The following is a 14,655-nucleotide window of genomic DNA, read 5'->3' on the forward strand; positions in this document are numbered from 1 at the left end:
AAGAAGACTGCAGATTGTCAGAGCTCTGGAATTGGATGCTGATAATTCATCAGAGCTCCTGCTCAGCTTCCAAGCAACAAAATGCATCTGGACGTGTTCAGGAATAGATTTGCATTCATTGTTTCCTATCTGATGATAAAGGTTAAGATGATGAAAAAAATATTTAAAACTCAGTAGTTTTCCCCTGACAGGGGAGAGTGTTTCACCTGCCTTAATGGATATCTCAACCAGAGAAAAAGAGCATCCTAAAAAAAATTGCAAACCACTAGAAGCTTTCAGATGCCATGCCTCTGGACTAGCATGGCTTCTGTAATGAGCTTGCTTCCAACAAAAACAGCGCCAGCCCCCTTTCACCAAATATCCTGCTGGCAGGAAGTGTGGAGAAATAGCTGGTCTATCCAGCAATCTACTGGGTAACACAGCTTGCCACCACACTGCAGCTGGCATTCACAACATTTGCTGAATTCTTCATTTTCTCACCAATCATATGCCGTTCATTTGACCTCAGAGCCCTGGTAATGCTCAGCCCAAGGCCCTAGGCTTGCCTTTTGAGGCAAATGACTCGAGTGCAGCTACTTTTAGCTGTATTTTTAGCCCCTCAAACTCTTCCAGCACTCCGTTTAGAAGCATATCTCCACCTCACGTTTATACCAGCATACATGCCCATGTCCAGTTAAACATGACATGAGGCAATAAAGAAGGGAGTGAGGATTATTACTTTAATCAGTGGGCTATAAGGACAACTTTCTTCTCAAATGACTTGCTACCTGCATTGCCCGTGAACATCTCTTGCTAGTTTAAGATCTTCATTCATCTTCAGCTAAAGGTTTTCCTAACCTTTAGGAAGGTCAGGGTTAGGGGCACTGCACACCCAACACCAGTGGAGTGAAGACAAGTTCATCTCCAGATCCCAATGGGAGATGGACATCACCTTTGTTGAAATTGCTTTGACATTTACACACACTCACAAAAAAAAACCCCAACTATTTCCCTCGTGGTTTTCTTTGCTGTTCCAAGCAAAAACTGTGCAGTTACAATTAACAGCATGCTCATTTTATAACAGAAGCACACAACACACACACAAAAAGATCTGGCTACTCTTTGCTGGAAACCAAAAGGTTCCAGGATGAAACCATCAAGGTTCCAGGAAAAGGACTGGTGTGGATTTTTTTCTTTAGGGTAACCAACGTTTATACCAACATAACACCAAAGTGAGATGGAGCTGGGGGGAAAGCATCAAGTCTTATGAGATGATTACAAATGCTAAGCTATGTCCACTTTGTGACATTACAGAAGTGAATTATTTTTTTCCAGTGATATGTAATACCTTGAGGTATTAATCTCTCCATAAGACTTAGCTAAATGCTATGTATCTGCTGAAAACTGCACATCTGCATCACATTAACCAGCTTTTAAGTGTCCCCACAAATAAGTAAGCACATACCTCATGCCCCAGATACAAAGCAAAAGCACCACTAATTGAAGAGAGATACAGCTAAGCCTTGAGCTGAATCACCACCAGTGGAAATTACAGAAGAAAAACCACAAGGAGCAATGCAAAGGAAGAATACCCCAGAATGAGTAAAAGGAGTAAGAACTGGGATGTTCCTTCCTCCAGCTGTGCAAGTGCTTAAGTAGTAAGCACATGACACACCACTGGCCCCTTGCAAGCACAAGAGACAAGAGCCTTTAGAGTCACAGGGCTAACCGATTCAGTCATGAGTAATGAGAGCTCCAAGGAAATACTGGCATTTCCTTCCCTAATTATCAAACACTCACAACCAGGGTCTCAAAATGATTAGCAACAGAGCTTTGTAAGGAAAGTACCTAAGAGTCAGTCATGTCATCTACCCTGGGTGTTAAGTAGAAGGCTACTCCGTCAGGCCCAAGTTTCCATCTACCAATATTAAAAACTGGCTAGTGAGTTTCCAACATTTCTCGTGGAAGGCACTTCCTTTTGGAAGGGAATGGAATGGAAAAAGCAACCTTAAAGCATTGAAACTAGGTCACCAAGAAGCCACATCAATAAAGCCTGGAAACAAAACAGGCAGGGATACTTGTGTCAGCTATAGAATCAAGTTGTTATTATAAATGGACATCAAAAGTACAGCTAAAACATTTTGACTGGTAAACCATTTTATGAATGAAATATAAGTACACAGTAAGTGATACACTGCAGCTTTTCCTTTGTAAATCTCCTGCAAAGCTACTATAGTTTTAAACATAATTGCACGCTTTTCAGACAACTCATGATAACCCAGCTAAACTCCATCAACAACAATAGCAATCTTGACAGCAAAGATTTATGCTATTGGATATCAACCCTCCAACAACCCTTTCTCACCACAATTTTAAGATTCATCCCAAAGTTATCTTCAAGCCATCTAGGTTCAGACTGATCTGTAAACAGATGCGCTCATGCTCTACAACTGGATGGATATGTCAGCCAAGAGGTCTCATGGCCTGGACGGCAGGCTAGCGGATACCTCAGCTAATCCTGCACAGCCAGCTACCCAAGGTTATCAGTCTGAATGCATGGGTCCATCAGTCCACCCGCACCTTTTTTCCCCAAATGTTAGTGAAACATCAAAGATAATGTAGCCCATAATCACAACAAGCTTTTTTTACTCAGCAAAGTAGGTCAATTTAATCCTTGGCACCTGTTTATAGGAACACCTACCTACTTACACGGGAAACTATCTTGACTCTGACTAGAGCGCCAGCTGTGCCCTGGGCTGATCTGGTTTCAAACCCATTCTGAGAAGAATCAGTCCACTGCAAGGAAAACAATTACTATCTCTCAGTAATAACAGCTATTGCACTTCAGATTCTTCATACAGACAGGTTTTATAATACATTTTTTAAAAAAAATTTAAGTCAGAATATAGGACCAAGGCGATAACCTCCTCCTAGCTGCTGTCTAGTTAGATAATTCACAGTTGCTCAGTGGCTTATATATGGAAAAAAACTGTGAGACTGGCTGCCTCCTCCTTCTGAGCACCAGGTTAAAGGTGCTGAGAGCACTATTAAACTCAAATTACGTAGAATGTACAACTTGAGATCAATGAAGCCAGGGTCCAGATAACTTTGAGACACCAGGCTTCAGGTGAATGCTGCTCTTACACTAAACATAGGCTTACCATTGATAGCCATACTGCATTTTCAGACAGTTTTCTATTTTCACCCTCTTCTATTTTTGAACACAGAAAAAGCAATGTGTTCTGACAAAGGAGGAGCAGAAAGCAAGTTCTGCCAGTATAGGGAAGATTAATGACTTTTCGTACCACTTAGCCATTTAACTATTATTACTGCATTCCTCTTAATTTTTTTTTTTTCCACCAAAGTTTGGCATATTTTAATTTTTACAGCATGCAAGCTTCCCCTTTCCAGCACTGGGCTGGAAGAAAAAAATATTTGCTTCCTTCTTATCATCCTTCCTTTCTCCTACACATTCATCATTTTGGCGAACAGAGGCTGTTTACTTCACATTCCTGACTTCCCTATTAGTAAGTCCAATAAAAAAATTGTTTTAAAAAAAGAAGTTAGACTGAAAAATGCTTCACTTCTGTCTATAAAACTTGCCTAGGCTGACCAAAAAAAAAAAAAAAAAAAAAAAAAAAAAAAAAAAAAGAGGCTTTCTTCCTTAATTTAATGGTTATAATGATTTAATGGTTATAAATTGAGAAGTTAGCAACCACTGGAATCAAAATGAGGATAGTTGAGTTTAAAATGGCCTTGGTTCACACTGCTCACTGATCTTGACATGAACAACCACAGTGACTTCTTTAAGCAGAGGAGTCATCAGCCAAGGGCATGTGAAAGAAAACTGACATAAATATTTATGGTAAGACCATAAAACTTTTTTGTTACCTTACTATATGGGATATAAACCTCATTACCTCCAAGGAGTTTAGGCTATTTGAAAACTTCAGTGAGCAAGACATTAGCAAACAGAAGGAAGAACCCCATGAAATCCATTCAACAAGGTAATCAATCACCCTACACCTCATTGACATCCCACACGAGTGATGCCAGAGAGCAAAAGAAAGCATGTAGATTTTTTAAATCATTATTTTTTTGAACACCACATCCTTTTACTATAGTACTCTGTTTCTGTTTTCGTGATACCACTGCATGTTTCCTGATTTCTTATTTTCCATGATACCTACCAACTACTTACCATCCCAAACAAAAACATGAAAAATAGTTACAGAAATGTACCTTAAAATAGCAAATGCTCACTACTATTTGATGAGGAAGTCTAATGATTTCCTAGCAAACATGAGCACATTGTACTTTTGGTGCGTGATGTACGTGTTCCAGTATACTCAAGCAAGCTAGGAAGCCCAGCAAAGGCAGCAGCTTGTCTGTACAGCCTGAGGTACGACCTCATAATGTAAATAAACATCTTTTCAGGAAGCTTTTTGTCTCTTTTCATAGTGCCTCCATTTGCACTATACTCCTGCACATCAAGATAAAACACCTAACTAATATGAAAAACTACTATGGATCAGTCAACTGTTGACAAAGCCAGCAAAACATCAAAGTGTTAGGCAATGGCACGGGGTCTCAAATGCCATGGAAAAGGCTGTTAGAGCTTCAGGTGGTTTAATCATTGCTCTATGTTTTTTCAGTCTGAATCTGCAATATATTTTCCTCTCCCAGTTTAAAGTGAAGAGTTACCTACTTAGAAATAATGATTTAGAAGTACCTGGCCCTGTCCACAAATTAAGAGAAGTTAATCAGTGCCAGCTATCCAAACTCTTTCAGACCAGCAGTCCAGCCTGCTATCACTGCAATGGGACAATTTTATTACATTTTGAACGTCAACAAAACTTTACCTTTGTGGGTTTTTTGGGGAAAGAGAAAAACAAATCACCACAAAACCACAAAAAACAAGAGTAAGCAGACATAACCACCTGAATGAAAGCTTCCCCTCTGAGAGCATCTTGCCCCACTGACCTACAGATGTGACAGCTAATAGGGTATTTGAGAAGATTATTAATAGTCACAAGAGGATCCAAGTAAAGTATCAGGCTTGAAGGTATCCCAAACACGAAGCAGTGCAACTCAAAGTATGCAAGCAAAGCACTGTAGAGGTCTCGGGAGATCTGACTTCTGTTGCCAAGTTTCTTGTATGTCCTTGAGTAAGTTATCTGACCTACTTGTGCCTCACTTCTTCACCTTCCCAGCTCACAGTAGCACTCTCAGATAAAACCGTTAGTGCTCCAGATGCACTCACATAGCAAGGCAATGAATGGTGCCACTAAGTGAAACTGATCCTTCCTTCTTTTACCCCAATGGGCAGCACGGGAATTGCTAATAAAGCTGTCACTATTTGCCATGACAAAATAGTACACAAAACTGAAGCAAAATGATCATTTCATTCCTTAATGAGATTCAAGGACTGGATTCAGCCCTCCCGGCCACTGCTACTTTCCACACATTTTCCTCGAACCCTCATACTACCCATTGTGCTGACTAGCCCAGCATCTGCACCCAATCTTGTTGAGACCGGTATCAGTGCACTAAAGTCAGCTAAATGAGGGTGTGAATTACCTCCGCTTATCTCAAGCCAATCCACTGACTCAAGTAATGAGAAACTGAAGAAAGCAAGCAGGTTTTTAGCTCTATCTGCCATACAACTATTAACTATGGAAAATAAATCCCTCCAGAAGTATCAATCCCATCCATATTTCCTCCAAACCCTCATTGGCCCAAGAAGTGTTTCCTGAGAGGGGAAAATGCAGTTATGCTGTTAGATTCCATGTAGTCACTTTAAGTTCTTCTCTGAAGGATATCCCAAAAAATGAGTATGACATAAAATTTCTTGGCTTTCCAACTTATTCAGCCTAAACACAGACACTGATATTCTAGAGTCCTCTCACAAGAGAGCTTGAAGCTGTGAAGGGTGCAAGGTGGCTCACAGCTATTCCACGACAGCTCACAGCCCTGCAGACCCCTGACACCTACTAAGAGTATTTCCTTCCTTTCCTTTTCACTACCACACCACTAAATACTCTGAAACTGATAGAATGACAGAGCAAGGGGTGCTGCATGCAGGCAATGCTAACCACTTCTCATCTGACAAGATAATGCTCCTTCCAGTGCTGGCCAATCCAGAAGTGCTCTGCTGGCTACCAGGCCTAAGCAAAACAATTGCCAGCAGGAGAGATGGGCAGTACAGCTCCAGACCCGCATTCCTGGAGCATTAAGCTTTGTCTAGAATACTGTTAAATTGTTTTTTGTTCCTTCATGCCAAAAAAACCCTAAAAACAGTCCTAGCACACTCTTCACCCAAAGCCCTGGATCGTGGCGGTGGGCATCCAAATTTTGTCATATACGGATAAGCAACATTACTTCCTAAGTAGTTTCTCTCTCCTTATCAGAAACTTCACATCGAAATCCAAGTTCTCACGGTCTTTTCAATATCCTATCTCCCAGTACGTTGCTTAAATTCCCAGAGTATGGAAAGCTCTCTCAGAATGAATGCTACAGTTTCTGTGGTCCACCCAAAAGAATTTTCTTTGTTTTTGTCATGCCATCCAGACTGGGAACGGGACTGAGGTGAAGAGGTTTTGCTGAATCCTTTGGACCGTTAAATGAAAGCCTAACATGGGAGGGGTTAAGTCTAAGAGATGGGTGATCATTTTTAAGTCACAGGTTCCTAAACACTTCCTCTCATCACAGTACTGATTTCCATTCCCACACCTCCTTGGAAGCAAGGACTGAATACACACAACCCCCTCCCATCTCATGATACTTTACCATGTAATCTTCCATCCACTTCCAAGCACATTTGCCATTTTTCATCTTTGCTATTTCCTTTCTTCTCCAGTCCAGGCTACAAATTCCAAAAGGCAAGCAAAGCAGCCTCTGTCTGTAAAACATCAAGTGAATCTACAGTGCAGTACTGTGTAAATAAAATGAATTATCTTAACAGAAGAAAAAGGGGCATTTTCAATTAAACCACTAATGTCCAAGAATGCAGACACAGCACTACAGGAAGGGAAAAGGTGCCTGCAAGTTTTAATCAAGCCAGAAACTAACAGAGAAGCATATGCATTCTTATGCAAATCTACACCAGACGCATTGCACATCTGCTGAAATGGGTGTCGTTTTCCCACAGTTTGCAGAATTAATGTGCTTAACTAAGTGCCTGCCAGTGCCTGCAGTATAAGAGCTAATTTTTAATGGGGTATTCCCTGCCGAAAAAAAAACCAAAAAACCCCCCAAAAATAAAAACCCCAAACCAAACCAAAACACAACAAACCCTTTAGATAATAAGCGATCTAAATCCAAGACTTAGGTTTGCATTTACTTAAGTACAAAGACCCTCTTCATCTCCAAGAGCTCATTATTTGCACTATTCCAACTTGCTTTATAATTAAAAATAATCCCAATTATCGGAGAAGAGTCTTTCTACACTTTTGTGACCTTTTGAAACCCCATTAAAGAGAATTAACAAATGTTATTCCTCCCAATCACTTTTATAAAGACTTTCTGAGATAGGGGAGTTTCAAAACACACAAAAGATTTTGTGAGAAGTTTACAAACCAAAATGCATTTTTCTTTTCACTTGGTTACTTTCCTTGCAGATACAAATTTTATTTCCATTATTATTATGTGCCTTTACAGAGGATTTTGAGAGAACTCAGAGAGAGCTTAACTCTGTGACCTTGGGGCTAAGAAGGCATATATGCCAGAAAATGCAGAATCTCAGCTATTTTTTATAAAAATCTATAAATATCAGTTGAAAGGAACTCATGATCTCATAATAAGTCAATGGGTCACAGTTATGCTTCTCTTATCTTCCCTTTTTTCCCTATTGTTTAAAAATAGGAAACAGCACCACATGAAAATGTTCAGCCAGATAAATCATGTGACTGAAATACAGGAGTCAGGAAACTGGTGTTTTAAAATAATGTCATCCTCATTTTCCCCAACACTCTCTAGTATTGTTGATGCCTCCAAATATTTAAGTGACTTAATAAATTAGTAACCTAGGCAACATTTGCAACAACATAGCCAGCTGAAAGAGCCCAGCTAAAACTCCTAAAGAAAAGAAAAAGCCATTTTTGTATAAATTAACGTCAGTGTTCCTTAAAAAGGGGAAGCGCAAACAGTTTTAATGTCAAAGGGTGAATTCTGCAATAATGTTTGGGAGTAAAGCAACCAAGAAAACAGGCTATATCCAGCCGTCAGCTGAACTCCAAATGACCACTGCAGATGCACAAGAAAGTGAGCAGGGGTGCAATAGCTGCGATAGCACAGACGACCCATAATTCAACCCCTACACACTTGCAAGAATTCTCTGCAGTCAAAAAGAGCTACCAGAGGAGCTGTCACACAGCAGGTATGAGCAGATCACCTGTAAGAGCACTTCAGTCACATCTTTTGATATTCCCTGCTGCTGGCTGGCAAGAGAAAGCAGTATCTCTGCCCACAGCACACTTGCCTGTTTTTAATCTGTAGCAAATGCAGTCACTTAAAACCTTGGTTTTGATTAAACTCTACCTTTTACAATGGGGCACCAACCAGAAATCATTACTATTTATCATCTCAACAACATGAAAAAAAGCTTTATGCCTTCATTAGTTAACGCTTGTACCTAATATGCTGCAGCAGTACACGAAGGCCACGATAAGGTCAGATATCACTGTAGCAGGCATTGTCCAAATGCACAGGAAATAATTTCCCAGCCCAACAAAGTTTATCTTCCATGCCTGCTTTTGCACCAGCTTTCTAGGTGAGTTAAAAATAAGCCTATTGATCAGAAGGGAAAGAAATGCTCATGAACACTGATCTTCTCTACTTTCCAATACAAGACTGCCTGCACAGACACATCATGCAGCTCTTCAGCTTCCCAAGGGTCTCACCTGCACCTTCAGCTTATCTCCCATTATGCTCTTCAGAACAGCAAACCATCTCCTGCACAAATTGCAGCTCTATTCACACTCATAAATACAGCAGTAATCAAAACCTAACCCAGCTACACTATCTGCATGCACCCCAAGGAGAAGAAAACCTTCTACAGCTCTAACAGCCATCTCTCAACTATCAGATTGCCTTGCCGCTTCGATTTGTTACGAGGGATTTTTTGTTTTTTTTACATTAAATACACCCTTCCTACCTACCCCCTGCCATACAGCCCCCGGATTACTTTATAATTGAGCTCCTGGAGACGAGTGATAAAGTTCAGAAGTGGAAAGGACGCTATCCCCCAGCCTGTTTCAGGCAGCCTCAGCCGTCCTCAGCAGCTCCTTCGCTACCGCAATGAAGATGCCGCCACCTGGTGGGATCTGCACCGGCTTGGGTGGACCCCGGGGAGGGGACACTGTCCCTCGGGGAGGGTCATGGCTCGCACTCATCATCCTCCCACAGACATCTCAGAAAAAGTTGGCCAGCAGCACAAGCAGGGCTGGAAGGAGAGGATTTGCTGACGATGACAGGGTGCTGTTCATTACCAAAGCCTCATCCAAAGTGACATGGCTTGGAAACAGATCATCTTTGCAATTTTAGGTACAACTGCAAGAGTGGAGGAAGAGAAGAAAGTGGGGGGAAAGTATCAAGCTACCTACAAAGCCATGGTTGTAAAGAACCAGAAATCCCCAAGAACAGAGTTGGAATCATTGATACAAGAGTTGAGCAGGTAGACACTGGATTGCTGTAATGGATAGCTCACAGAAATTGGGCTTTTGAACTGAATTTTATATGATCAGGAGATGCTTCTGTTCAGCGCTCGAGCCACAGCTATTTTTTAATCTCCACATGACACTACCTGCATTACCATGGCTTCAGTCTCAGGTCTGAGGCAGCCACGAGATGTTTCTATACGGTTGCACGGGCTCTAGGGCTTTTTCTGGAGTCAGAGCCAGCAAAGCTGTCTGTAGATCAATAACCATGAAAAAGCATGGAGCCCTTCAAGCCTATATTTGAATAGCCTTCTCCTTCTGCCCAGAGAAGGGGGTGAGGAGGCTTATTCCAGCAGCGAGGAATGTCTCCAGACTGCCTGTAGGATTAGATGACAAGGTGATGAAAATGTCCATGTCTGATCTGCACTCAAGTTTGTACAACTACTATTGTCTTTCAGCACCAGTGCTAAAAGAGAAAGACATTTCCTAGTCCAGATAAGGCCCCAGAGCAACAATGTCTAGTTGAAGGATGAACATTCAAGAACAGTTTTCCCCATGCTACTTTCTACATATTTCAGCCACCTCTATGTTGAAATTTTAGTGCATGAGCATTTGCAGTGAGCTTGGAGCAGGCATATAAGAAACGAATTTGACAACTGCTGTTACAGAAGTTTACAACCTGTTTAGACACAGGCTGTAAGTCAGGCAAAATCCGATTCTGCCCCCATCACATGCAACATTTAACACCAGTGCTACAATGCTGGCTTTATAATTCATGGCTGCAAAATCCATGGATGTTCAGTCAGCCACACCAGGCAATATAATTGCACTGTTTTCATGGTTAGCACTGAGAATGCTGCAAATTCAGTTATTTCCCTGCCGCCTCCTCCCAAAATCTATTTCAAAGACTGTAGAAAATGACCTTGAAACGCTGGTGGATGTTTTCAGAAGTCAGTTATCCCTTGTACAGAGAAAAAAAATCATAGCATTAATCTAGGCAAGACACCTCTTCCCTCCTACCCATTACACACGTACGAGTCCGAAAGGAAGCTATCATCCAGAACACATGCTGATACATATTTTACAGAAATACTAGTGGTGTGTCAAAACTAGTTCTTGGAAACATCATCTAACAACACTCACATGATTTGTGTTTCACGAGCAATTAAACTTATCACTCTGACAAGCAAATATGCTGTTCCCATTCACTATTCAAACATCAGGTTAGAAGAAGCTGCTTACGTTACAAACTCTGTCCTTCGGTAAGGAAATTGTATTTCCATAGTTTGATAATATCCTTGATAATTCACTTAACCAGAAGGTGCCGAACCTCCAGAACACAGAATGAAAAAGCTACACTTGAACTCCTGCAGCTAACGCAGGAAATGCAAAAATAGCCAGACTATGATTTAGATCTGGTAGTGAAGTCAGACAAGACCTCAGTGTCACACTGAAATCACATCCCAGACATTGTCAAGTCCTACTGTATTCGCATCACTGTCGTACTGTTTGCAAGCCACAGAGACCAGTAATGATGGTACTTTACTACAAAATTATTTTCTCTGTGCTTACAGACGAAGTTTTACAGGCTCTGCAACCAGACCAGCTCCCCTCACATGGGTAGAGACAAAGTGGATGGCACACCACCACTGAACAGAGATGCACAGAAATAAACAGTCATCTTTGAGCAGCTGCTGAACTCCTTTTCTTTAAAATAAGTGTTTCCACTACTTGAGCCACTTCTCACCTTTCATCTGGAACAATTTCCCAATGTAGTGGTCCACGTTCATAAAGACACATGGAAAGGAAATGCTATGGCATCAAAAGCTGCATTTTTTGCCATGGTAGAAAATGCATCTCCACTTTTCATATACCAGATATTCCTTCCCTCCCCCAGCCATTCATGGAGAAATAATTAGTGTTAGCGTTCTCATTGTTTATCAGACAAGGCGGCTAAGCTTTCTGCTCCTGTATTCTTTCGCTGTCCTGCTGTGGTTCCTCAAACAACTGTGCAAGGCTTTACTTTTAATCCTATAAATAACACTTGTCACTCAGAGGTTTGTAACCCATATTTAGTTGTGCACAAACATGGCACAGTTTCAGCTTGATTCATTGTCCACAAACTTCTCCAGATGTGTTCATGCAAGAAAAAAAGGCTAATAAGCAGGATGAAATAAACAAATACTAGCTAATCTGATTGTAATTTCATAGGGAAGGAGAGAAGACACTACCACATCAGATTCTTTATGAAGGAGAGAGATGATGTGTTGTTTTTAAACACAGACTAGGAATAATTGGTTATTGTCCTTGGGCTACGAGATGTATTTTTACATGCTTGAAGTCTACTGTGGTTTTTATAGCCTGTGAACTAGCTGCTCTGTCACAGGGAATTTTCTTCCCATTTATCTACATGTTAGTGTCAGACTACAAACACATCACAACATATGACTTTATCAACAAGAAATGTTTTTCGCTGTGGCTAATTTTGAAACCGCATTCCTGCTTCCACTCAAACAAGATATAACCTTGGGTAACAATCAGATAGGCTGGTGCCAGACATCCTCTTCTTAAGTGCCTTCTCATTTTACCTTTGGAAAGTATTCTAAACAAACAAACAAACAATTTGAAGGCAATCTGCTTTCTTCAGAGCTCCCCTTGACAACAGCAGAGAGATAGTTTTTTAGAAGGCTGCATTTTATAGTCTCAGTGTTAGGCTGAGAGTAACAAAAGAAAGCCACGCAAGAGGCAGCGAGCTAGACACAGGGGAAACTACTAAAAATCCCAAACTTCTATTACAATTAATTGCGCTAAGTATAACTTTGCTCACTGATGCACCAGACATAAAGCAGACAACCTTGTCCCACCGCACCAGCTTTTCAAGCTTCCAAAATAAACACAAAGGTCTTTGAACAGACTGCTCTCCAGAAAACCTGCAGCCTGATCTTCTTCATTTGATATGTGCAAAGGCTAATGCTGGTGGTACTCACAATAATTAACTGCCATGAGCCAAGAAATTCAGCAGAGTTCTCGTAGATAACTTATTTATGTCATCTTTGTGTTTCAGGAATAATACAACCAGTAACAGATCAATGACACGGGTAACAGCATTTGCTTCTAGTTTTACAGACCAGGGAAAACCTGGAGAATCTCTTTGGGATTCAGGGCAGGGGAGAAAGACGGCAGGGACAACCAGAAGCATGACAGAAGGTGATGTAAAAAAGTACCAATAAAAAGTGTGGGTTTTACAGGTTCTCCATAACATTAGGCAATGGTAACATAGTAACCGCAGCTGCTGCCTTTTCAAGGATGGACCATCAAATTTGTTACAGGAGGGAAAACAAGATACTGTCTGCAGTGATCTTCACTCTGAAACATGGGAGTAATTATCGTTAGATTACCAAGACAAACAAGAGAGAAAGATAAGGAAAAGATAAAACAGAATTTCCACTATTTAGGTGCTGATCGAGAGATTAAGCTTGACTGCATTTCAGTTGGGAGCCTAAACAAACCAGAGGCCCGGTCACATAAATCAAGCTAATTTTAAAAGGTTACATACCAAGGAGAGTTTGAGAAAGAAGGGGAAAAAACACCGGGTCCCGTACGCCAGCCAGACCGCTAAAGATTTTTAACATCCTTTTTATAAATAATAAAGTTGCCAGTTTAACACACACCAGCAAGTCTGGGGCGACTGGACCCACCATATCAGTACCTCCCAGGCCTTTAGTACCTCATTAATACTAATCAGAGCCGGCGCTGGCAGGCGGCGAGAGCTCAGACCTGCTTGTACTCGCATCCTGTACTTGACTCCCGGCGACACAAAAGGTTTAGATGCGGATCCCCCCCTCCCCCCCGATAATACCGCGACATCCCCCAGCCGGTGCTGGCTCCGGCGGCGTTTAACGCGGAGCATCCTGCATCCCGGCTGGGGGGCATCGGCAGGGAAGGGGGTGCCAAGGGGCGGGCTGAGGCTGAACGCTGGGCTCCTGTACCGGGAAGAGAGTGGGGGGCGGGCGGGGCGGTAAGGAGCCTCGGGGAACTGGAGCCTCAGCACCAGGGAAAAAACAGAAAACGAGAAAGAAAAAGTTAGGGCCGGGAAGTTTTCCGCCGCAACCCGCTTCCAACCTGCCACCGCAGCCGGCAACGGGCCCCAGCCCGGCGCGGCCCGCCCCCCGCGCCGCCCGGCCCCGCACCCCCCGGCACCCCCTTACCGTAGACGCGGACCCAGCCCTGCTGCTGGCAGACCGACTCCAGCAGGACGCGGTCCAGCGCGCCGCCCGCCGCCTCCAGCTCCTCCGAGCCCAGCTCCGGCTCCGCAAACGCCTCGGCCGCCCAGGCCGCCGGCTCGCCTGCCGCTGCGGGGGGCGCCTCCATGCTGGGGAGCGGGGAGGGGGGACGGACGGACGACGAGGCGCCGCCGCCCGCCCTCCCGCGCTGCGCCCCGGCCGCGCCGCGCCTCGCTTTGCCTCAGTGCGCGTCGCGGCGCGGCTCCATCCCTCCGTCCCTCCGTCCCTCCCTTCCCCGCCCCCCGCGTCAGCGCGGGAGGAGGCGGCGGCCGCTGCCCGCGCGCCCCACGGCCCGGCGGCGGCCCCGCCGCGCCCTCAGCGCCGGCTGCATCCCGGGCGAACAGGCGCGAGCAGTGGCCGGCCGAGCGCCCGCGCGGCCGGGGCAGGCGGTGGACGGCGGGGCTCGGCCAGGCCAGAGTAATCGGCCGCCGAGGCAACGAGCCGGGACCCCCGCCCCTCTTCCCGCCGCTGCCCTGAGGGAGAGGAGGGCGGTGGGAGATGGCGGGCGGCGCTGGGACGGCCGCAGCCCCTCCTTCCCCTCAGGGGCGAGGGCAGCGCTCTCCCCTCGTCCCCACGTCCTCGCTCCGCTCTCGCCTCCGCCTCACGGCCGCTTCCCCACGCGAGGCTTCTATTCGTGGCCGCCGAGGGGGTTCATCCCGGCCCCCACGAGGGGCTTCACAGTGGCCCCCGAGGGGGTTCCCCTCAGGCCCGGCTGCCCACCCCGCGCAGACCGGCCC

The 14,655-nt window shown here is 44.0% G+C and overlaps 1 protein-coding gene across 4 annotated transcripts in view; it reads right to left on the reverse strand.

Annotated features, from left to right (window-relative positions):
* The window catches only part of RASAL2 (RAS protein activator like 2), a 186,741-nt gene extending 172,625 nt beyond the window's left edge, over positions 1-14,116 (reverse strand). For all 4 annotated transcript variants that reach the window (XM_074906973.1, XM_074906972.1, XM_074906971.1 and 1 more), the window contains exon 1: positions 13,844-14,116. In XM_074906973.1, the coding sequence (XP_074763074.1) occupies positions 13,844-14,006 (163 nt within the window). In that variant the 5' untranslated portion in view covers positions 14,007-14,116. The remainder of the gene's footprint in view (positions 1-13,843) is intronic.
* Between the last annotated feature and the right edge of the window lie 539 nt (positions 14,117-14,655).

The sequence above is a fragment of the Athene noctua genome, chromosome 5 (assembly GCF_965140245.1).
Source record: "Athene noctua chromosome 5, bAthNoc1.hap1.1, whole genome shotgun sequence".
Taxonomy (NCBI): Eukaryota; Metazoa; Chordata; class Aves; order Strigiformes; family Strigidae; genus Athene; species Athene noctua.